The sequence below is a fragment of the Schistocerca piceifrons genome, chromosome 2 (genome assembly GCF_021461385.2).
Source record: "Schistocerca piceifrons isolate TAMUIC-IGC-003096 chromosome 2, iqSchPice1.1, whole genome shotgun sequence".
In the NCBI taxonomy this organism is placed as follows: domain Eukaryota; kingdom Metazoa; phylum Arthropoda; class Insecta; order Orthoptera; family Acrididae; genus Schistocerca; species Schistocerca piceifrons.
In genome coordinates this window covers 143,283,072-143,305,725 of record NC_060139.1, presented here as the reverse complement: position 1 = coordinate 143,305,725, position 22,654 = coordinate 143,283,072, and the positions used below count along the sequence as shown (strand labels likewise).

Below are 22,654 nucleotides of genomic sequence, written 5' to 3'. Positions count from 1 at the left end.
GGCACCAGAGAGGCCATTATGACATTGTGGTTGACAGGGGACAGAGATTGAAGAAAAATCAGGACATGCTCATAGGATTTATTGACATGGAAAAATTGTTCGACAATGTAAAATGGTGCTGTGCGTTTCAAATTCTGAGAAAGAATGGGGTTAAGCTATAGACAGAGAGACAGGTAATACAGAACATGTACTAGATCCAAGAGGGAATAATAAGAGTTGATGGCCAAGAGCGAAGTGCTCACATTAAAAATGGTGTAAGGCAGGGATGTAGTCTTTCGCCCCTACTGTTCAATGTGAATCGAAGAATCAATGATGAAAGTAAAGGAAAGGCTCAGGAGAGCAATTAAAATTCAAAGTGAGAGGATGTCAGTGATACGATTCGGTGATGACATTGCTAACCTCAGTAAAACTGAAGAGACGTCCGCTATGGCCGAGCGGTTCTAGGCACTTCAGTCCGGAACCGCGCTGCTGCTACGGTCGCAGGTTCGAATCCTGCCTCGGGCGTGGATGTGTGTGACGTCCTTAGGTTATTTAGGTTTAAGTCGTTATAAGTCCAGGGGACTGATGACCTCAGATGTTGAGTCCATAGTGCTTAGAGCCATTTGAACCATTTGAAACTTAAGGAAAATTACATGTTCTCCTGTATGGAATAAACAGGCTAACAAGTACAGAATATGAATTGACAGTAAATTGAAGAAAGACGAAAGTAATGAGAAGTAGCAGAAATGAGGACAGTGTGAAACTTAACATCATGATTGATGGCCAAGAAGTAGATGAAGTTAAGGAAATCTGTTACCCAGGCAGCAAAATAACGAACGAAGGACGGAACAAGAAGAACATCGAAAGCAGACTAGCACTGGCAAAAAGGGAATTCCTGGCCAACAGAAGCCTATATTATCAAACATAGTCCTTAATTTGAGGAAGAAATTTCTGAGAATGCACGTTTGGTGCACAGAACTGTATGGTAGTGAAACATGGACTATGGGAAAACCGGAACAGAAGAGAATCGAAGCATATAAGATTTTATGCTACAGACGAAAGTTGAAAATTAATTGGACTGACAAGGTACTGAATGAGGAGGTTTTCCGCAGAATCAGAGAGGAAATGAATATATGGAAAATACTGACAAGGCGAAGGTACAAAATGGTTCAAATAGTTCTAAGCACTATCGGACTTAACATCTGAGGTCATCAGTCCCCTAGACTTAGAACTACTTAAACCTAACTAACCTAAGGACATCACACACATCCATACCCAAGGCAGGATTCGAACCTGCGACCGTAACAGCAACGCGGTTCCGGAGGACTGAAGCGCCTAGAACAGCTCGGTCACAGAGGCTGGCAGAGAAGGTACAAGATGATAGGAGATATTATAAGAGATCACGATTTTTCATGCACATTTTCTACATTATCTACGTCGTCACTGTCAGAGACATTTTCTGTAAAAGACAGCTACTGGCACAACATGTCAGCAGCACAAGGTTGACGATATAAAGTCAGTTTGCAGTAATAATATTTCTGTTACTGATAAATCAGATAAATGTACAGTATTTAACAACCATTTTCTGAGCATTGCAGGTGAATTAAATAAAAATTTAGTATCTACAGGAAATCATATAAATTTCTTAGCAAATGCCTTTCCGAGGTTGACGTCAGAAATACTCCTCTGTGATACAGACAAGAGGGAGATTGAGACAATAATCAAATCACTGAAGACTGAGGACTCATGGTTATGGTGGAGTGTCTAGTAGGATATGAAAGTACTGTGCTGCACATGTTAGCCCTGTATTTAGCCATATTTGTAATTTTTCCTTTAGAAATGGTCAGTTTCCTGAGCGATTAAAGTACTCACTAGTAAAGTCGCTTTATAAAAAGGGAGAAAGCGATAATGTAGATAATTTTAGACCTATTTCTATGCCATCAATGTTTGCAAAAGTTATCGAAGAGGCTGTGTATGTAAGGTTGATTGATCATTTTATATCACACGATTTGCTATCAAATGTTCGACTTTACAAGTCGTTTGACAACTGAAAATGCTATATTCTCTTTTCTCTGTGAGGTACTGGATGGGCTAAACAAAAAGTTTCGAACGCTTGGCATATTTTTTGATTTAACAAAGGCATTTGACTGTGTTGATCAAACAATATTGCCCCAGAAGTTGGACCATTACGGAATAAGGGGAGTAGCTCACAATTGGTTCACCTCTTACTTTAGCAACAGGCAGCAAAAGGTCATTATTCACAATGTTGATAACAGCTGTGATGTGGGAACTGCGTGGGGTACTGTCAAGTGGGGGGTGCCCCAGGGATCAGTGTTGGGGCCACTCATGTTCCTTATTTAAATAAATGATAGGCCCTCTAGTATTATGGGTAACTCTAAAATATTTCTGTTTGCTGATGACACTAGCTTGGTAGTAAAGAATGTTGTGTGCAACATTGACCCGGTTTCAAGTAGAGCAGTACATGACCTCAGTTCATGGCTTGTAGAAAATAAACTAACGTTAAATCACAGTAAGACTCAGTTTTTACAGTTCCTAACACACAATTCAACAAAACCTGACGTTTTAATCTCACAGAACGGGCATATGATTAGTGAAACAACAGTTCAAATTTCTAGGTGTACAGATAGATAGTAAGCTGTTGTGGAAAGCCCACGTTCAGGATCTTGTTCAAAGACTTAATACTGCCATTTTCACTTTTCGAACGGTATCGAAAGTGAGTGATATTTCGACACGTAAATTTGTCTGCTTTGCTTAGTTTCATTCACTTATGTCGTATGGTATTATGTTTTGGGGTAACTCTTCCCATTCTAGAAGGATATTTTTGGCTCAGAAACGGGCGGTTCGGGCAAGAAGCGGTGTGAGTTCACGAACCTCTTGTCGACCTCTTTTCACGAGTCTGGGTATTTTGACATTGGCCTCTCAATATGTATATTCCTTATTGTCGTTTCTTGTTACAAATATTAGTTTATGTCCAAGGATAAGCAGCTATCACTCGGTTAATACTCGGCAGAAATCAAACCTCCATTTGGATCGGACTTCCTTAACTCTTGTGCAAAAATGTGTGCAGTATACTGCTGCATCCATTTTCAATAAGCTGCAACTCGAATTCAAAAATGTTAGCAGTAATAAACGCGCTTTCAAATCGAAACTGAAAAGTTTCCTCATGGGTCACTCCTTTTATTCTGTCGAGGAGTTCCTTGAAAAATTAAGATGATTCTCAGTGTATTGCTGATAGCGTTTGCTTAAACTTATGGACTGATTCTCTTTCAGGTTCATGAACATTTATTTTTATCTGTTATTACTTTTTATGTTGTAAGTTCATGTACTGACACGTTCCATGACCTTGGAGATTTGCTCCTCAATGTGGTCCTACGGAACTTGACATTTAAACAAATAAATGAAAAATCTTAATGTCCTTATTGTTTGCCAGTCAGTTTCATCAAGATTAACAGGTCAAACTTCAGTCAAAAAAAAATAAATCCGTCATTTTCCCTATCAGATATTTCCGCGTTGCGGTCATTCAGAAGGGCATTCTAACTGCTCCCCAGTTAATATTTTATACATTTCCTTGATGTACTGAAATAGCTGCTATTTCTGTTTTCCATTATAGGTGTTGTTGTGGTTATGGTCTTCAGTCCTGAGACTGGTTTGATGCAGCTCTCCATGCTACTCTATCCTGTGCAAGCTTCTTCATCTCCTAGTAACTACTGCAACGTACATCCTTCTGAATCTGCTTAGTGTATTAATCACTCGGTCTCCCTCTACGATTTTTACCCTCCACGATGCCTTCCAATTCTAAATTGGTGATCCCTTGATGTCTCAGAACATGTCCTACGAACCTCTTCTAGTCAAGTTGTGCCAATCCCATTCAATAACTCCTCAGTAGTTATATGATCTACCCATCTAATCTTCAGCATTCTTCTGTAGCACCACATTTCAAAAGCTTCTATTCTCTTCTTGTCCAAACTATTTATCGTCCATGTTTCACTTCCATACATGGCTACATTCCAAACAAATACTTTCAGAAACGACTTCCTGGCACTTAAATCTACACTCGATGTTAACAAATTTCTCATCTTCAGAAACGTTTCCCTTGCCATTGCCAGTCTACATTTTATATCTTCCCTACTTCGACCATCATCAGTTATTTTGCTCCCTAAATAGAAAAGCTCCTTTACTATTTTAAGTGTCTCATTTCCTAATCTAATTCCCTCAGCATCACCCGATTTAATTCGACTACATTCCATTACCCTCGTTTTGCTTTTGTTGATGTTCATCTTATATCCTCCTTTCAAGACACTGTCCATTCCGTTCAACTGCCCATCCATGTCCATTGCTGTCTCTGACAGAATTACAATGTCATCGGCGAACCTCGAAGTCTTTATTTCTTCTCCATGGAATTCAATACCTACTCCGAACTGTTCTTTTGCTTCCTTTACTGCTTGCTCAATATACAGATTGCATAACATCGGAGAGAGGCTACAACACTGTCTCACTCCCTTCCCAACCACCGCTTCCCTTTCATGTCCCTCGACTCTTATAACTGCCATCTGGTTTCTGTACAAATTGTAAATAGCCTTTCGCTCCCTGTATTTTACCCCTGCCACCATCAGAATTTGAAAGAGACTATTCCAGCCAACATTATCAAAAGCTCTTTCTAAGTATACAAATGCTAGAAGCGTAGGTTTACCTTTCCTTAATCTAGCTTCTAAGATAAGCCATAGGGTCAGTATTGCCTCACGTGTTCCAACATTTGTACGGAATCCAAACTGATCTTCTCCGAGGTTGGCTTCTACTAGTTTTTCCATTCGTCTGTAAAGAACTCGCGTTAGTATTTTGCAGCTGTGACTTATTTAACTGATGGTTCTGTAATTTTCACATCTGTCAACACCTGCTTTCTTTGGGATTGGAATTATTATATTCTTCTTGAAGTCTGAGGGTGTTTCGCCTGTCTCATGTATCTTGCTCACCAGATGGTAGAGTTTTGTCAGGACTGGCTCTCCCAAGGCTATCAGTAGTCCTAATGGAATGATGTCTACTCCCGGGGCCTTGTTTCGACTCAGGTCTTTCAGTGCTATGTCAGACTCTTCACCCGGTATCATATCTCCCACTTCATCTTCCTCTACATCCTCTTCCATTTCCATAATATTTCCATATATTTTTGAAGAAGCTTCTACTGCATCATTTACTATTTCTTTAATCATGGGAACATTTTCACTTCTATCAAAATTATAACATTCTGGCAGTCTGTATGAATTTAACATGAAATTGATCTTTGAATAACGGAATTCCAATAAAGTTTCTTCTCGTATAGTTTGTGGTAAGTCCAATTGATAAACATCCAAGGCATTTTGAAGTCTCCCCACAAACGGCAATTCGTGCAAGTTTGTACAAAGTGTCCATTATACAGAAATGTACTTACTGTTTCTGGCAGCTCGTCAGGCACAACAGACGTTCTCGCAGTCGATTCAGAGGACATACTGTGAAGACAACAATTTCATGCCCCTTATATACTGAATCTTTCATAAAACATTACATTATCAAACAGCACGTGTCGGGCAACCTTTTGCTGGCGTGGGTGCTTGCTCAGATAATTGTCCTAAAAGGAAAAATTATCTCGGCGGGACAGTGACGCCGCCATCGCGACCTTGGGACCCCGGGGGCCCCCATTTTTTTATCAGTTGCTGACCCTCATGTATCGAAACATGACGCGTCGTCGTTTCATGATTCGAGGGTCAGCAACTGATAAAATATACTCCTTCCACCTCTCTGCTTTCCCTTCTTTGCTTAGAACTGGGTTTCCATCTGAGATGTTGATATACCTACAAGTGGTTCTCTTTTCTCCAAAAGTAACTTAAATTTTCCTGTTGGTAGTATCTATCTTACCCCTGGTGAGATAAGCCTCTACATCCTTACATTTGTCCTCTGGCCGTCCCTGCTTAGCCATTTTGCACTTCCTGTCGATCTCATTTTTGAGACGTTTGTATTCCTTTTTGCCTGCTTCATTAATGCATTTTTATATTTTCTCCTTTCATCAATTAAGTTCAATATTTCTTCTGTTAGCCAAGGATTTCTAGTGGCCCTCGTCTTTATACCTACTTGGTCCTCTGCTGCCTTCACTACTTCATCCCTCAAAGCTTCCCACTCTTCTTCTACTGTATCTCTTTCCCCCATTCCTGTCAATCGTTCGCTTATGCTATCCCTGAAACTCTGTACAACCTCTGGTTTAGTCAGTTAATCAGTTCCCATCTCCTTAAATTCCCACCTTTTTGCTGTTTCTTCAGTTTTAATCTACAGTTCATAACCAATAGATTGTGGTCGGAGCCCACATCTGCTCCTGGAAATGTCTTACAATTTAAAACCGGGTCCCTAAATCTTTGTCTTACCATTATATAATCTGTCTGGTGCCTTCTAGTATCTCTTCTTCCATGCTTACAACCCTCTTTCATGATTCTTGAACCAAGTGTTAGCTATGATTAAGTTATGCTCTGTGCAAAATTCTACCAGGCGGCTTCTTCTTTTATTTCTTCCCCCCAATCCATATTCACTTACTACGTTTACTTCTCTCCCTTTACCCACTAGCGCATTCCAGTCACCCATGATTATTAAATTGTCGTCTCTCTTCACTATCTCAAAAATATCTTTTATTTCATCATACATTTCTTCAATTTCTTCATTATCTGCAGAGCTAGTTGGCATATAAACTTGTACTACTGTAGTAGGCGTGGGCTTCGTGTCTATCTTGGCCACAATAATTCGTTTGCTATTGCTGTTTGTAGTAGCTTACCCGCACTCCTATTTTTTTATTCATTATTTAACCTACTCCTGCATTACCCCTATTTGGTTTTGTATTTATAACCCCGTATTCACCTGACCAAAAGTCTTGTTCCTCCTGCTATCGAACTTCACCAATTCCCACTATACCTAACTTTAACCTATCCATTTCCCTTTTTAAATATTCTAACCTACCTGCTCGATTAAGGGATCTGACACTCCACGCCCCGATCGGTAGAACGCCAGTTTTCTCCTCCTGACAACGACGTCCTATTAAGTAGTCCCCGCCCGGAGATCCGAATGGGGGACTATTTTACCTCCGGAATATTTTACCCAAGAGGACGCCATCATCATTTAACCATACAGTAAAGCTGCATGCCCTCGGCAAAAATTACGGCTGTAGTTTCCCCGTGCTTTCAGCCGTTCGCAGTACCAGCACAGCAAGGCCGTTTTGGTTATTGTTACAAGGCCAGATCAGTCAATCATCCAGACTGTTGCCCCTGCAACCACTGAAAAGGCTGCTGCCCCTCTTCAGGAACCATATGTTTGTCTGGCCTCTTAACAGCTACCCCTCCGTTGTGGTAGCACCTATGGTACGGCTATCTGTATCGCTGAGGCAGGCAAGCCTCCCCACCAGCGGCAAGGTCCATGGTGCATGGGATGATCAAATTGAAATTAGCTAACAATCTTCTACTGCCGGGTAGGTGTGGGCGAGCGATTCTCTTATGTAGGTTGGCGATGGAGTGAGCGAAGAAGACAGCAAATCATTTGATGAACGTTTTTGTGGTGAACACGAACAGACATGGTACAGAATATCTGAAGCAAACAGACTGCAAGTGAAGGGAGGTGATCATGGACCCTAGTTCATCCGCACGGGGGTGCCGACGCAGGCATTTCTCGTGGACGAAAGCGGTGGCCCGACTACCACAGCATGCCGCTGGATGGAGACTGATGGCTGTGGGGTGGCGGTGCACCAGCGAGGCAACGCTAACGTGTCCGCATTGGACACTCAGGCAGCGGACGTTGGTTCTTGGTCCGGCGGGGGCAGGGTCTTAGATGCCGACAGTTGAGCAAGTCACGTCGAAACACGTGGGGCGGCATCGACGGACTGCTGTGGCGTAACAGGTAGATCGGCCGTTTATGCGACGGCAGTCCGTGTGACGTCACTCACGCAGGAGCGGCGTTGCTGGAGCTCTGTCTACTGATGCTGCCGCGCTGGCTGTACTTTATCTGGCTGCGGCTTTGTTTCGGTTGCTGAGTTGCGATTCCGGCTGTGTCTGAACCGCTACGTTAGCAAATACACTGAAGTGCCAAAGAAACTGACATAGGCAAGCGTATTCAAGCAGAATAGGGCGCTGCGGTCGGCAACGCCTACATAAGACAAAAAGTGTCTGCCGCAGTCGTTAGACCGGTTATTGCTACTAGAATGGCAGTTCGTCGAGGTTTAAGTGATTTTAAGCTTGGTGTTATAGTCTGCGCTCGACCGATGGGATACAACATCTCCGAGGTAGCGATGAAGTGGGGGTTTTCCCCTACGACCTATTCACGAGTGTACTATGAATATCAGGAATCCGACAAACATCATATCTCCGACATCGCTGCGGCCTGAAAAAGATCCTGTAAGAACGCGACCAACGACGACTGAAGAGAATCGTTTCACGTGACAGAAGTGGAACCCTTCCGCAAATTACTGCAGGTTTCAATTCTGGGCCATGAACAAGTGTCAGCGTGTGAACCATTCAACGAAACATCATCGATACCGGCTTTCGGAGCCGAGGGCTCACTCGTATACCCTTGATCACTGCACGACACAAAGCTTTACGCCTCACCTAGGCCCCTCAGCGCCGACATTGGACCGTTGATGACTGGAAACATGTTGCCTGGTCGGACGAGTCTCGTTTCAGATTGTGTCCATCGGACAGCCGTGCACGGGTATGGAGACAACCTCATGAATCCATGGACCCTGTATGTTAGCAGGAGACTGTTCAAGTGGACTCTCTGTAATGGTGTGGTGCGTATGCAGTTGCGGTGATGTGGGACCCCTGACACGTCTAAATACGACTCTAACAGGTGGCATGTACCTAAGCATCCTGTCAGATCACCTGCGTCCATTTATGTCTACTGTACATTACGAAGGACATCGGAAATTCCAGCAAGAGCAAGACAATGCAACACTCCACACGTCCATAATTTCTACAGAGTGACTCCAAGAACACTCTTCGGTGTTTAAACACTTCCACTGGCCACCAAACTCTCCAGACATGAACATTATTGAGCATATCTCGGATGTCTAGCAACGTCCTGCTCTGAATAGATCTCCACCCCCTCGTAATCTTATGGATCTATGGACAGCCCTGCTGGATTCATGGTGTCACTTCCCTCCATGACTACTTCAGACAGTAGTCGAGTCCATGCCACGTTGCATTGCGGCACTTCTACGAACTCGCGGGGGCCTTACACGAGATTAGGCACGTGTACCAGTTTCTTTAGCTCTTCAGTGTAGACCTGTGGTCTACCTACTACGAAATTCACAAAATGTGTTATTTCATAGTGACGAACAATTTTTTGCAAATCTAAACGAATTTGCACCATGTACATTGTTGGCGAACATCAGGTAAAAATTAAAGATTTTTAGTGGTGGTGGTGGTGGTGGTTAGTGTTTAACGTCCCGTCGACAACGAGGTCATTAGAGAAGGAGAGCAATCTTGGGTTAGGGAAGGAGTGGGAAGGAAATCGGCCGTGCCCTTTCAAAGGAACCATCTCGGCATTCGCCTGAAACGATTTAGGGAATTCACGGAAAACCTAAATCAGGATGGGCGGAGACGGTATTGAACCGTCGTCCTCCCGAATGCGAGTCCAGTGTGCTAACCACTGCGCCACCTCGCTCGGTAAAGATTTTTAGTCTAATACGAGTAATTAGGCATAGTAACCATTTTCTGCATATGACCAGCTCTAAACTAACACATCGATCGTTTCTTGCATGGTGCTGCGCCCTGGATTTAAACTAAGAACTAGAAGATCCACACTCGTCTATAAACGGCCAAATTCGCCTTTTTACGGAGAAGGAAAGGTGAACGAAGGTCCACAATTATGGACCGTGGTCACGATAAGACTAAGCATGGGAAAGAGATTTAAATTGATGTGGTTTCCAGTAATAACGCATATATTGAAGCTGGTGTAGGATACCCTAGCATGTAGAGCTGCATAAAATGAAACTTCGGACTAAAGACCACACGGCAACAACATATGCAGCGTAGAAAAACTACAGCGTGTGGGAAAGTTAAAATAAATATATGGTCTAATTAGATACACGGGATATTAGTGTGCTATAGCTAACATGTACAGAGAATTAGATAAAAATATTGTAATTCCTTCAGCATTCGACAAAATTGGAAGAACAAGAAAAGAAATCAGTGAGGTGCATTTGCAGCAACATACCTGTCAACTCCGTCCACCTGTCTAGCCACCACAATATCAGGCACAATCTCAATACTGCGTAGAGCGAAGATTGCAGACACATTAGTGGGCGGGGACCCCGCTACCGGCAAAACCAGCAAGCGACGATTGCCTCTCCGGTTCGCCAGTTTGGACGCCTTGAGGATCGCGCCGACACCAGCTGCTGCGTCGTGGCATCGAGCCACTAATCCCTGGCAGTCGGCGTCCATGGCGGAGATCAAGAGATGCTCCACAGGATCTTCGGCACTGGCAAATGAAATGCGTTCAGTTGTGGTCACCGACGATACTATGTCCAGAACAGCGTCTGAATCATCCGACAATGCTGCAATGCACTTGTAGTTGGCAAAATGATTCCACAGAATATCTGATGCCATTTCCCGTACTGAGCTGTCGATGACGGCTAGATGGCTTATCCGTGGCACCATACGTCTTTCACATTGTACGACCTCAAAGATGAACATGACTGTCAAAGGTAAAATGTGCATGGAACTTGTGTTTGCGAGCAGTTCTTGAATACCGTCACGTGCTTTTCCACAAATTTCAAGTGTATGTAGGCCAACTTGCAAAAATATTTGTCTTGTTTTACTACCTTAACGTGTTCAACGCTTTAGTGTATGATAGTGATCAGGCTTGCATTCGCGGTAAAAATGATGTTCTCCGAGAGAGTGCTCGCCTCGGGCATACAGTGCATTTGAAGTGGTGGAAGAGCTATCAAAAATTAACATCGACAATTTAGCTTAATTTGCCGTAATCCTCTTTTGTCTTTTCAGCAGCAACAAGCCCTCATTTCATCTCTCAGTCCTCAAACAATATTTTGCCTACCACCCACAAAGATCAAAAGTCTCTTACTGAAATATGAACCACGGACTCGGATGGAAAATCATTGAATGTCGTTTTAAAGCATTACCCGTCAAATACTTACCCGTACGACGCTTATAAGTACTGCATTTTTCAGTTCCCCTCTGAATGGTTGATCAAAGACAGCGACAGCGTTTAGTGGCGATAATAACCTCAAAGGAGACTCAACTTTCAGGCTTAAATGATACATGAGCAAGTCTTTATTAATACTGAGCTGGCTTTTTGTACAGTTTATGAAAGGGCTTTTTCGTTGTCCTTACATTCCTACCTACATTCGGCAGCTTTTAATACTGCGAATGTCACATGTAACGTACTGGCTCGCCAACGGTTAGCCATACTTTCAAAGATAATTCACTGTTTCTTATTTTTAAGACTATTAAGAAAATTAATTTTTAAAATTCTGAATGTCTTATTAAGTAAGCCCGGCAGCCACTCTACAAACGATACAGAACGTGTACAGAGTACTTTATTATGATACCAACAGGAACACCACGGAATTCTCTCCAAGCTTAAAATTTTAGCTTACTAAATGAGCAATTTCTTATTACGATTGAATCAAAGTGAGAGTCATGAAATATAGTACGAAACGAGTGACAGACTAAGTTGACACTGTGTAAAATAATTGTCTAATGTCTCTTACATACGTACGCAGTTTCCGAATAATATTCTGGACCAGACATAGGGATTTCGGACTCTGATTTCTGCAGTTATTGAAATCATTATTTCCTAGAAGCATAAAAAGAACACCGAAAATATGTTACTTAAATCTCCGAAAATTGCATCACCCTCTTCGTTTATGCGTTGGGATTGGATTGGATTGTTTTGGGGAAGGAGACCAGACAGCGAGGTCATCAGTCTCATCGGATTAGGGAAGGACGGGGAAGGAAGTCGGCCGGGCCCTTTGAAAGGAACCATCCCGGCATTTGCCTGGAGCGATTTAGGGAAATCACGGAAAACCTAAATCAGGATGGCCGGACGCGGGATTGAACCGTCGTGCTCCCGAATGCGTATGCGTTGGGGACTGGTTATCATGTACATTCTGCCGATGTGCTGGTTAACTATCACGTTTAACCTAATGTTTGTCAGACTTTTATGGAGACGTCTGGTAATGGTACGGTCGGTGACTCAAGGTCTTACCAACGGCACAGCATTAGCCATTGACACTGCTAAGACCAGTTTTTTTATCCTTCTCTTTTTCTTTTTCCTTAGTCTGTAGCACAATCGTATAGTGGAATAGTGGAGAAAGAAATTCCATCACGGAAATGTATAAGGAATTCCCCAGGAAAAGGGAAAAAAATTGGAACGCCTGATATATATATATATATATATATATATATATATATATATATATATATATATATATATGTGTGTGTGTGTGTGTGTGTGTGTGTGTGTGTTAGTTTAAAGTCATTTGTAAACGGGTTCCATCCTGTCTCTGGAGAGGCACTTTTTATTCCACTGATTTATTTTCGAGTCAAGTAAACCTTGGGGTTTTCTAAATAATACTCTAATGACGAAGAATCAGATACTGAATATCACATAAAGGAACAGCGAAATGACAAAAGAAATAAAAATAAAAAATGATTTTTGAAGATTTCCGTTGTAATTATAAGCCTCGTGAAACAACTAAAATCTTCTGTATTCCGTTATTAATATATGGAGAATTTCTCACAATAAAGATAACTCACAAGTTTGAAATATATTTTAATTTCAATTTTGCTTCCTGCCTATGGATGTGTCACCGTGAGAGAAAAGTAACACACTTTTTTCACAGAAACATATGAGTGCTTGTCAAAGACTCAAATGTGAATCGTATTTTACACGCCCAACAATTATTGATCAACAAAATATATCAAGATCCACTACAAGCGTCGACAACATTTAAAAATTCAATAAGTTTAGGCTATAATTACAACGGTCGCCTAAACCTTAACGAACCACTATTGGGATTAAGGAAATAGTGTTAAATTTCGTCACTGATGTTATACTTTGCGCCTTAATGGTACATGTTGACATTATGTGATTAAAAATATTTATCTACAGCGCTTTTTAATTTGGAACATTACTGGTTACATTACTTCAAAGTTCTTCACGAGCTGCCGTCGTGTCAACGTTGGCTCCAAGTAGCTGGTGTAGTGTGATGTTTACTGTTGCGCGCCGCTTCTGTACGAAGTCAGCCAGCAGCACGTCTTTCTGCATGATAAATTTCCTTAAGAAAGGGTAGTATGTAGTTTCCTCCTCGAATTCACAACTCACGTTCCTGGTGAACGAGTACGAAATACATTCCACCATGTTTGGTGTAGTTTGTGGTGAGCAAGACGAAGACACTGGGCCTGACTACAGAACGCCGAATTAGCTAATCAAGATATGGGCTCAGCAGTAAAGTATTTCTGTAAAATGGCGATGTCGAACATGGCAGTGACATGGACGTAGAAGATAGATGTGTTCCCTGCCGACAATAAGATAAGAATGTAAGAAAACGTCCAAGTGAATTACAAGCTAGAACGAGTTAAAATAACTAGCACCAGCATTAGAAGAAAGAAAACTGTCGGTTTAAGATGATGTCGCTGCAATGACGCAAGTGGAATCTTATTCTCACAACTACTGCTGTTCTGAGGCGATCTTCAGGCCGCTGTATCACACCCAGCTGACGGCGGGAAACTACAGGGTGTGGGGCAGTCATAATTGAGTCGCGGTCCTCTCGTCCCCTCCCCCCTTCCCTACCACTCATCCTTCCCCACCCCCGCTGCCAACGAGTGATCGTCAGGAACAATGGTATTCAGCAACAAAACCTACCACCAATTATAATTAACTGATCCAGTTCCTTAAGTGTGTACGAGGTGCGACAGTAAAGTAATGAGACTAAGGTGAAAAAAAATGTTGCTTACCGCTTTAGTCAAGTTTAGTGTTGTCTCCTTCAAAGTTGTTCCCTTCTGATTGCACACACTTTTTCCAGCGCTTCTGCCATTGATGGTAACATTTCTGGAACTCAACTTCTGTAATATCTTCGAAGACAGCTTTTTGGACATCTTATGTAGTTTGAAAATGGTGTCCCTTGACCGCCGTTTTGACTCTTGGAAATAGAGAAAAGTCGCACGGAGCGATTTCTGGTGAATAAGGTGGCTGTGGTCATACTGAAATTTGTTTTGAGGTTAAAAATTGCTGTACTGACAGAGCAGTATGGGATGGCGCATTATCGTGATGCAGAACCCAACTGTCAGCAATGTTGGCACGGACACGAAGAACTCCTTTACGAAGAGTTTCTTTGTAGTAATATTGGTTAACTGTTTGTCCAGGAGGCACCTACTCTTTATGAACAATTCCAGTGGAATGAAAGAAGCACACAAGCATGCATTTCACTATTGACTCTGACATTCAAGCTTTTTCTTTTTGTCTGGGTGATCCCTTTGAGCACCATTGTGAACTTCGGCGTTTTGCCCTGGATCGTACTGAAAAAACGAGCTTTCATCACCAGTGATAACACGGCTCGACAATTCTGGATTGATTTCCATTTGCTCTAACAGATAGGCTGCCACATTTTTCCGTGTTCCTCACTGTTGTGGTGTGAGATTTTTGGGGACCATTTTTGCTCAAATCTTTCTCAGACCAGGATCTTCAGTTATTATTGACGAACCGTTTCTCGATTGACGTTCAGTTCTTCTGCAATCATTTTCACGGATAATCTTGGATCAGATCGTACGAGTTCACGCACCCTGGCCAAGTTGTCATCCCTCCGTGAGGTTGATTGTCGTCCACTGTGGTCTTCATCTTCAATATTCGTTTTGCCTTCACTAAACATTTTATGCCAATGAAAAACTTGAGCTCTTGACATAACCTCCTCTCCAAAAGCCTTCTGAAGCTTACCGTAAGTTGTCGTCGCATTTTCACCCAATTTAATGCAAAAAGAAATGGCATACCATCGCGCAGTATTTGCGGTTCCAAACACATGTTAACTTATTACAACACAACTCAAGACTGAGCAGTTGCATTGATGTGCCGCTTAGACTAGAAGCAACTTGTAGACCAAAGTCAAAGATATTGTGCCTACGCAAGCCTACAGAGTGGCCACATCTTGCAAAGAAAATCAGTCTCATTAATTGTCGAACCTCGTATGTTGAAAGTAAGGATAAGAATATTTGTAAACTACACTCCATGAGTATTCAGGTGTGTATCCTTAAATTGAGACACCGTACAGTAAATATTATGTCGAGGGGTAAGAACAGAAACAAAACTGAAGAGGACAGCCCTGTCATAGCAAACAAACTTGCGTCAGATTCTTTGCTTGAAGAGGTTCAGTTAGAAAGTTATATAGTCAAAAAATAAGGTTTGGTTATCATTAGAAGAGTGAATATATCACTAGAAGAATTTACAGTAGTCATTTCCATTCAGTCTCCTACTGAAGTTGTAAAGATTAGACTCCACGACGCCTAATTCAGAAGTGCGTGACAGCTGTTACATCCAAATGTCAGTCACTCATTCATTATGTGTACTTGTATGAATTAAGATGCGAAGTTAGCCCTTACGTCCCAATTGTAGATAATGCTACAAGAGTCTCAGATATGGTCATATTAATAGGCAGTGGTGAAATGTACACAGATACGGCACTTATGTAGGGGAATATCCCACACTACTTTGTCAGTCAAATGAAATAAATACATAACCAGTGGAAGCCGCCATTTGGCTACAGACAGACAGTACTAAACTTTTATTTGGGATGGCAATTCAATGACGTTGTCGCTTCAATAATATTTATTTTAGGAAGGCAGAAGAATTTCTTAGGAGCAGGATATTCTCTGCCGTCGTGTCAAAGCCATACGAAAGTAAGTCAGGCAAAACTTTTACCTGTCCAGATATTAGAGCAACGTCGGAATTTGCATTTCTCTACTCCAGGGTTCCCCTGTCCCACTCTGCAGTCAGCAACAGCTGCCTCTTTCGCAGAATAATACAAGCCCTCAACCACCTGTCTCCATCCGACCCCCCCCCCCCCCCAAGTTTGTGACTGCGAACGCATGACATCTAGAAACAAAGTCTTTTCCATCCATCCTGGAACGCTGGCTTAAAACATCGATGTGATCGCAGAGGAAAACGACTTCGCCCAACCCTTGTTCTCCTCAACTCTCATATGAAGTGCAGGGAGGAGGTACAGTATATGATCCTCTTACAGAAAAAATTGTTAATTTCACTCTCTTTGTTGCTGGAAAGAAGCATCATCTCCTCTCGGATGGCTCTTAATAAGAATGATTGGTCGTCAGGAACGGAAGAGGGAAATTCTGATGAATCGCCATTGTGATTCACAAGGAAACCCCGTTGAAAACGCAAACATCAATTGATTTCAAAGGATACGTTTTAGTAACGTTAGATAGAGTAGATGGTAATGGAGGAGCGGCTTTATTAGTTAAGAATTTCATCAGTTACACAGAACTAAAAATACTCTTTTATAATCGGAAGTGTCATGTGGCAGCTGCAGAAATAGAATCCCCGAATGGTAACTTCAGTACAAAGTCCATAAACTGTATAAAACTCCTGCATCATTGCCTTTAGCAGTATTTTGCAAGAACTGTATACTCAACATCAACCCCCTTCTTTTTCTGAGGATGTTTTAAGTCTCATCACGTGCTTGGGGCAAAGTAGTTAATGACACAGAAGTATGTTACCTTTTTTGTGTAATCGAAGATCAGCATTTGGTCATTCTGAATGGTGGCTCTCCTACAAGGACAGCTTTCCCCTTTAAACGATTATTTGCAGTGGATTTGAGTCTAGTGCCCCTGATATCCACAAAACTTCTACATGTGAGATCTTAAGATATTCCATTGAATGCCATTATCCTTTAGACTAGTCTTAGACTTTCAGATGAGTTTTAGAAAGAGATATTCTAACGGTTCGTCGAAAATTAACGACGCTTGCTGCGATGGATGTAAAAACATCATACATGAAGCACTCGGGAAACGTACTCCGACGTGGATGCTGACGGACACTTGCACCACGCTCTCGTCTGTCATCGATTTAGCGGAAAGAAACTCAATACGATAGTAGACAAGATTTATTCTACGAAACGACCTGTTTCTAGTAGGACCGTGACTACTCCACAGCTGTGGAGTCGTGGCTAAGCGAAGTTTAGCCCTAGTTAAACATCGAGGGAAACAGACGCTGCGGCGATTCCTGGAATACAAAAGACTAGATGCGAACACTAGGATAATTCTGAAGAGTGGAAGAAACGTGGTTTGGATCTACTAGTCTCCAACAGTTCAGAGGTCTGTAAGACAGTTCGATCTATAAAACTTCTTAGTGCTGCCGGTTCTCCCGTAGTGGATAGTTTGCAGCTAAAACAGATCGTGACTAGAGTGGTTTCTACGTCTTGCCCTGAAGTCTCAAAGCTATTCCACATAAAACTGATTACAATCATCCTCTACTAGCTCCGTTCACTAGTCGTGAGTTGGAAGTAGCTTTGAAAATTTGTGCGAATTGACTATTATCAGTGTAATGTGATAACACCCCTACTCACGAAAGCAGGGAACTGCTTCTTTGATTGGTGAATGGCACGTGGGGAAAGGACGAAGTTATGGAGGAATGGATTACGCAAATTCTTATGCCTTTGCTGAAACCTGGGAGGGACCCCAAAATTCATTCCTCACATAGACCAATCTCCTTGTTCTCTTGTGTGGGGGAACTGCTGAAAGATTTAACTTCTTGAGCTGTTGCTAGAAACTAATTAGTTCAAAAAATGTTCAAATGTGTGTGAAATCTTATGGGACTTAACTGCTAAGGTCATCATTCCTAATGTTACACACTACTTAACCTAAATTGTCCTAAGGACAAACACACGCACCCATGCCCGAGGGAGGACTCGAACCTCCGCCGGGACCAGCCGCACAGGCCATGACTCTAATTAGTTACTACCTCGGTTACTGTAACAAAAATAACGCTGTACTATTGTACATATAATAATTTTTTCTTCTGATTTTTGATAAATTAGTGTAAACGATGTTCTGAGTTCATTTCTTTTTTGTTTCATGCCATTATGTCAAAGGAACTGTAAACAATTTTCGATGTGAATATTAATGTTTATGTCAAATGTTTAAGCAATATTATAACAGAATTGAAATGTAAGAAACGTTGAAACTATTGTAAAATCTCAAAGTTGTAATTGTGCGTCTGGTCCATACGTAGGCAATGTATTAGGATATGTAGAATGCAAAACCTTTGGTGAATACCCTGTCTGCAGGGGAGCGGTAAAAGGTGGATGGCAGACGAGCGCGGGAAAAAGCACACGGGAGCTGCACGGCATAACGGGCTCAGCAGTAGTAGTCGGAGTTGGGCATCGGTCTGAGAAACACGTTCTGGATCGAGGAGGCTCTCCTGGAAAACGCGATTTCGTTGAGCCTCGGATGTGCCGTTTCGGACGCCTATACAGCATGGCAATATTCCATTGGCACTAAACGGAAAAGTATTGCGACGCTAAGAAGAAGCAAAGTGCCGATACATCAAGAGCCATTGCTGTGATTGTATGTGTGCTCTGTGCCTCGCCATCTCACCGCCTGCCAACCGCCGCATCGATACGAACAGGTTGAAACTTTTAGTACTGTATTCGTGTGGACCAGTGTTACTTTAGTTCCATACTGTTCAATAACAACTTAAATTTTACCAGAACTGTCCTATCAGTTAATTATCCGCACAACTAACCTAGACAGGGTCCTTTCCACATGTTGTGCAATCCGAGTGTCCCGAAACGAAGATTTTAAGTTTACGTTAATAATAATTACCTGCAGAACTATCTATGTTAGAATGATGTTTAAAAAAATTGGTTCAAATGGCTCTGAGCACTATGGAACTTAACGTCTGTGGTCATCAGTCCACTAGAACTTAGAACTACTTAAACCTAACTAACCTAAGGACATCACACACATCTACGCTCGAGGCAGGATTCGAACCTGCGACCATAGCAGTTGCGAGGTTCCGGACTGAGCGCCTAGAACCGCGAGACCACCGCGGCCGGCAATGATGTTTAAAGAACTTTGTTGTTAATGAATATATAGGTAAATAACAAAGGTCTGACAAAGTTGGAAGATAATGTTGAAATTGGTTTAGTAATGAAGTTTAATTATTTTGAGGCAGATATAATTGTAATTAAATGAGCAGGAAATAAGCTAAAAAGAGTAGTAACTCATATATTGGAAATCTTGAGTGCTTAATGGTTTCAATAATCAAAATTTTCAATACAGTGATCATAACAGTTTCAGGGTCCGCCCCCTTTTCTTTTCTATTCATTTGAATTCTTAAGTGTACTGAACTGATTTGACCAGCAAAGTTAAAGTCAATATAAGACCAAAATTTATCAGTGTTTTACCTTTTTCAAATTTGACATTGTGTGTGTTTCGAAAGTGCTATTTGTAGGATAATCTATGCCTGATTTTAATCCGGTCAATAGACAGTACGGAGTTTTGTAGTAAACATTATAGTGTAATGTTATGTATTTATGATTTATCCATATTGGTTCAGAAAGTGAAATTATCAGTTCAGTGGATTTTCTGGTTCTAAAATTTACCATATTATGCAGTGTTATTATGTGTTGTTATGCATGCACGTATATCAACTTGAACTGGGAAGAAACTCAGTTAATGCCTAATTAGGCTGGCGACCGTATTATTAACAAATTGGTAGCATCTGCTGTGTTGTTTCTTGTCTGTCCTAATGTGTAGTTGCATTTCGGACTGGCTTGACGTATCATTGTTATTACTGAGTGGGTGTAAGTCTGATTTGCCCCCATTCAGGTACACACGGCCAAAATCTATACAAAAATTCTCTCTCTTAAGGTGAAGCCCGTCAACTTACCATAGTACAGGCCTTAAAGAGTATCGAGTGCATTAGCGCAACGTTACAAGTGGCGACCGTGACAGGACCTCCAGTTGTTGTCGATCACAAATAAATGTGAATACCGAACAGTGGATGTTCAGTGGCACGAATTGTAATAATATTCAGTAAAGTAAATAGAAGTGAACGTCAAGTACAGTGGAGAAGTGTAATTTGCATTCAGTATGGAAAAGAATGTAGAAACAGTAGATGTGCTGAGCGAAATGGAAAATGCGGCTGGCAATGACAGGAGTGTACGCAGGCAGATAACAGATGGTGTTAGCGATAGACAATTGGCGTACATACAATATCACGAACATGTTAGCGAACAGACTGAAATGACGAGATTGCCCCGAACACAGCAAGGGATAAAACACGAAGTAGAGGACGACTTTGTAGAAGATAGTGGGTACGTGAACGAATCCACTGACATGTTTGATTCACCACAGATAAATAAAGAACCGAAAGAAGCTTTTGAAGTAGGATCGGAACACACCGATTCCGTAGAACAAAACAGTGTGAAAATTTTAAGCATGAACAATTTATTTGAACAATTAACCAAACAAATTGCGGGACAGAATAATCAGCGTAAAACACACGTTGCAGAGCAGCTCAAGACACAAAATGATCAGCTTAAAACACACGTTAATCAGCAGCTCAAAACACAAAGTAATCAGCTCAAAACGCAGGTTAGTCAGCTTAAAACACACGTTGATGATCAGCTCAAAACACAAAGTAATCAGCTCAAAACCCAGAATGATCAGATTAAATCACAGGTAGAAGAAAAAGGAATTAAAATTAGTAAACAAATAGAACAGGTAGAACAAAAAGTGGGTAGTTTAAGCTCTGTAGTATATAGTATGAAATTTGAAATTGACACTATTAATAAAAATATGGATACTATGCAGGGGAAATTGACAACATTAACAGTAGGTTTGATGTTGAAATTTTCAACATCCAAGAGAAAGTAGAGCCTCTACTTGTAACAAAAGTAGACGAAAAGGTTTTCGGTCTTAAAACTGAGATCGTAAACGAATGTCAACACGGAATATCACAGTTGAAAAAGGCAGTTTCAGACACTGAAAGAGATTTAGGCGAGAAAGTTACCGGATGTGTACAAAAGTGTGAACAAAATACTTCGAAAATTCAAGGCAATATTTTCGATCTTGAGAGTAAAATTAAAGATAGGCCTTGTGTTGTCTATAATGGCACACCACTTAAGAAGCTATTGGAAGGTGAGGAACGCTTCGATCCCGCCAAGGAACATAACGGATGGCATCTGTTAGATTTTATAAAAAATTGCGAGAGGATATTTCCTGAACACTTGTCTGGGCAGGAAAAAATAAACGTAGTAATTAGCGCCTTAGCAGGTGACGCAAAGCGCTGGGGAATTAATTTGAATACCAAAATAATGGCGTTCGAAGAATTTAAGCAAAAGTTTATGGAAGAATATTGGTCCAGACAAAAACTGGATCATTTGTGGCGCGAGTTTATAATGGCCAAGCTTCATGATAACAGGGGCAGGAATTCTTTGAAAGATTTCTGCGAATATTGGTACCAAAAATTGACACATTTAAGAGGGAGAAGATCCGAGTCTGAAATCATATGTGAGCTATATAAAAAGCTTCCAGAAGATTCGAAGAGATACGTGGGAAGCAATCATCGCAGCTTCCAAGCATTTCTCGAAAGGGTCGAAGACGAAGACCACTGGCGCAAAAGTCGTGCCAATTATCAGAATTTTGGTAACAGAAATAATCGTAATAATGACGAGGGAAATGACGGCGATGAGTTTCGCGTCAATATGATACAGAGAGGTAGAGGCAGAGGAAGAGGAAGAGCAAGTTATCCAGGTCGCGGTAGAGGGTACACCGCGCAAAATAATAACGACGCGGGAAACTGATTTCCGCGAACGTTGTGGGCCAAACGGAAGCGGACAGTACATACCGGCCCCGATTTAAGAAATGTTACCGGACTGACAGTAAAGTTATGAGACAGGTTAGAGACGTGCGTGGAACGACGAAACGTGTTGTTGCGGAACAAGAGTCAGGTGCGAGCGCTGGTGAGTCATCTTCACCGCGCAGAGGAATACTTGTTAACAGGCGAGTGGAGCATCAGAGGGCAACGGCCCAGCCTAGCAGAACAGCTGTTCAGAGAGAAGCCGCTAGCAATGCGGCAGCATTAGATAAGAACATTGCCGTAAGAGCTGATGAATACATTACGAGTGGTAATTCCGTGGCGAAGAAAATAGTAGATAAAACAGTGGATACACAGAGAGGTGCGGTTAGCAGTGTTAGAAATAAAGTAAAAAGCGTGAATGAATTAGCAGAAGTAACTGATTGGCGTGTGCAGATCGACGATGTGTACAAGGGCCTAAAGCAATGTGAGTGGGAGGATTTTAAGAAGGAGTATGAGCCAAGGAAGTTAATAGTGGAAAAGGAAATAGTAGGGACGTCGATAAGGTGACGTGGCCCGAATTTAAAGAGGAGAGAGTAAATAGCGCCGCGCAAAGTACGCGTGCTGCCGATAGGACGAAGGTTAAAGATAGAAAGGAATTGGAGGATGAAATCCTAAGCATTGACGAGGAAGTAACTTCTGTTAATGATCCGCCAACAGTACAAGCTGCTACCGAAAGGCACCGTGAGGAAGAGGCAGGTAATTACCTGAAAGTAATTGATGTCCACGAGGATTACACTAAATATGAAGTAACAGTGGATGTGAG

General features: G+C 41.7%; 1 protein-coding gene across 1 annotated transcript in view; it reads right to left on the bottom strand.

Moving 5' to 3' along the window:
- Positions 1-10,604, bottom strand: part of LOC124775201 (glutamate receptor 1-like) — a 129,457-nt gene extending 118,853 nt beyond the window's left edge. Inside the window, exon 1 of the mRNA XM_047250040.1 lies at positions 10,213-10,604. Coding sequence (XP_047105996.1) covers positions 10,213-10,604 — 392 coding nt within the window. The remainder of the gene's footprint in view (positions 1-10,212) is intronic.
- Between the last annotated feature and the right edge of the window lie 12,050 nt (positions 10,605-22,654).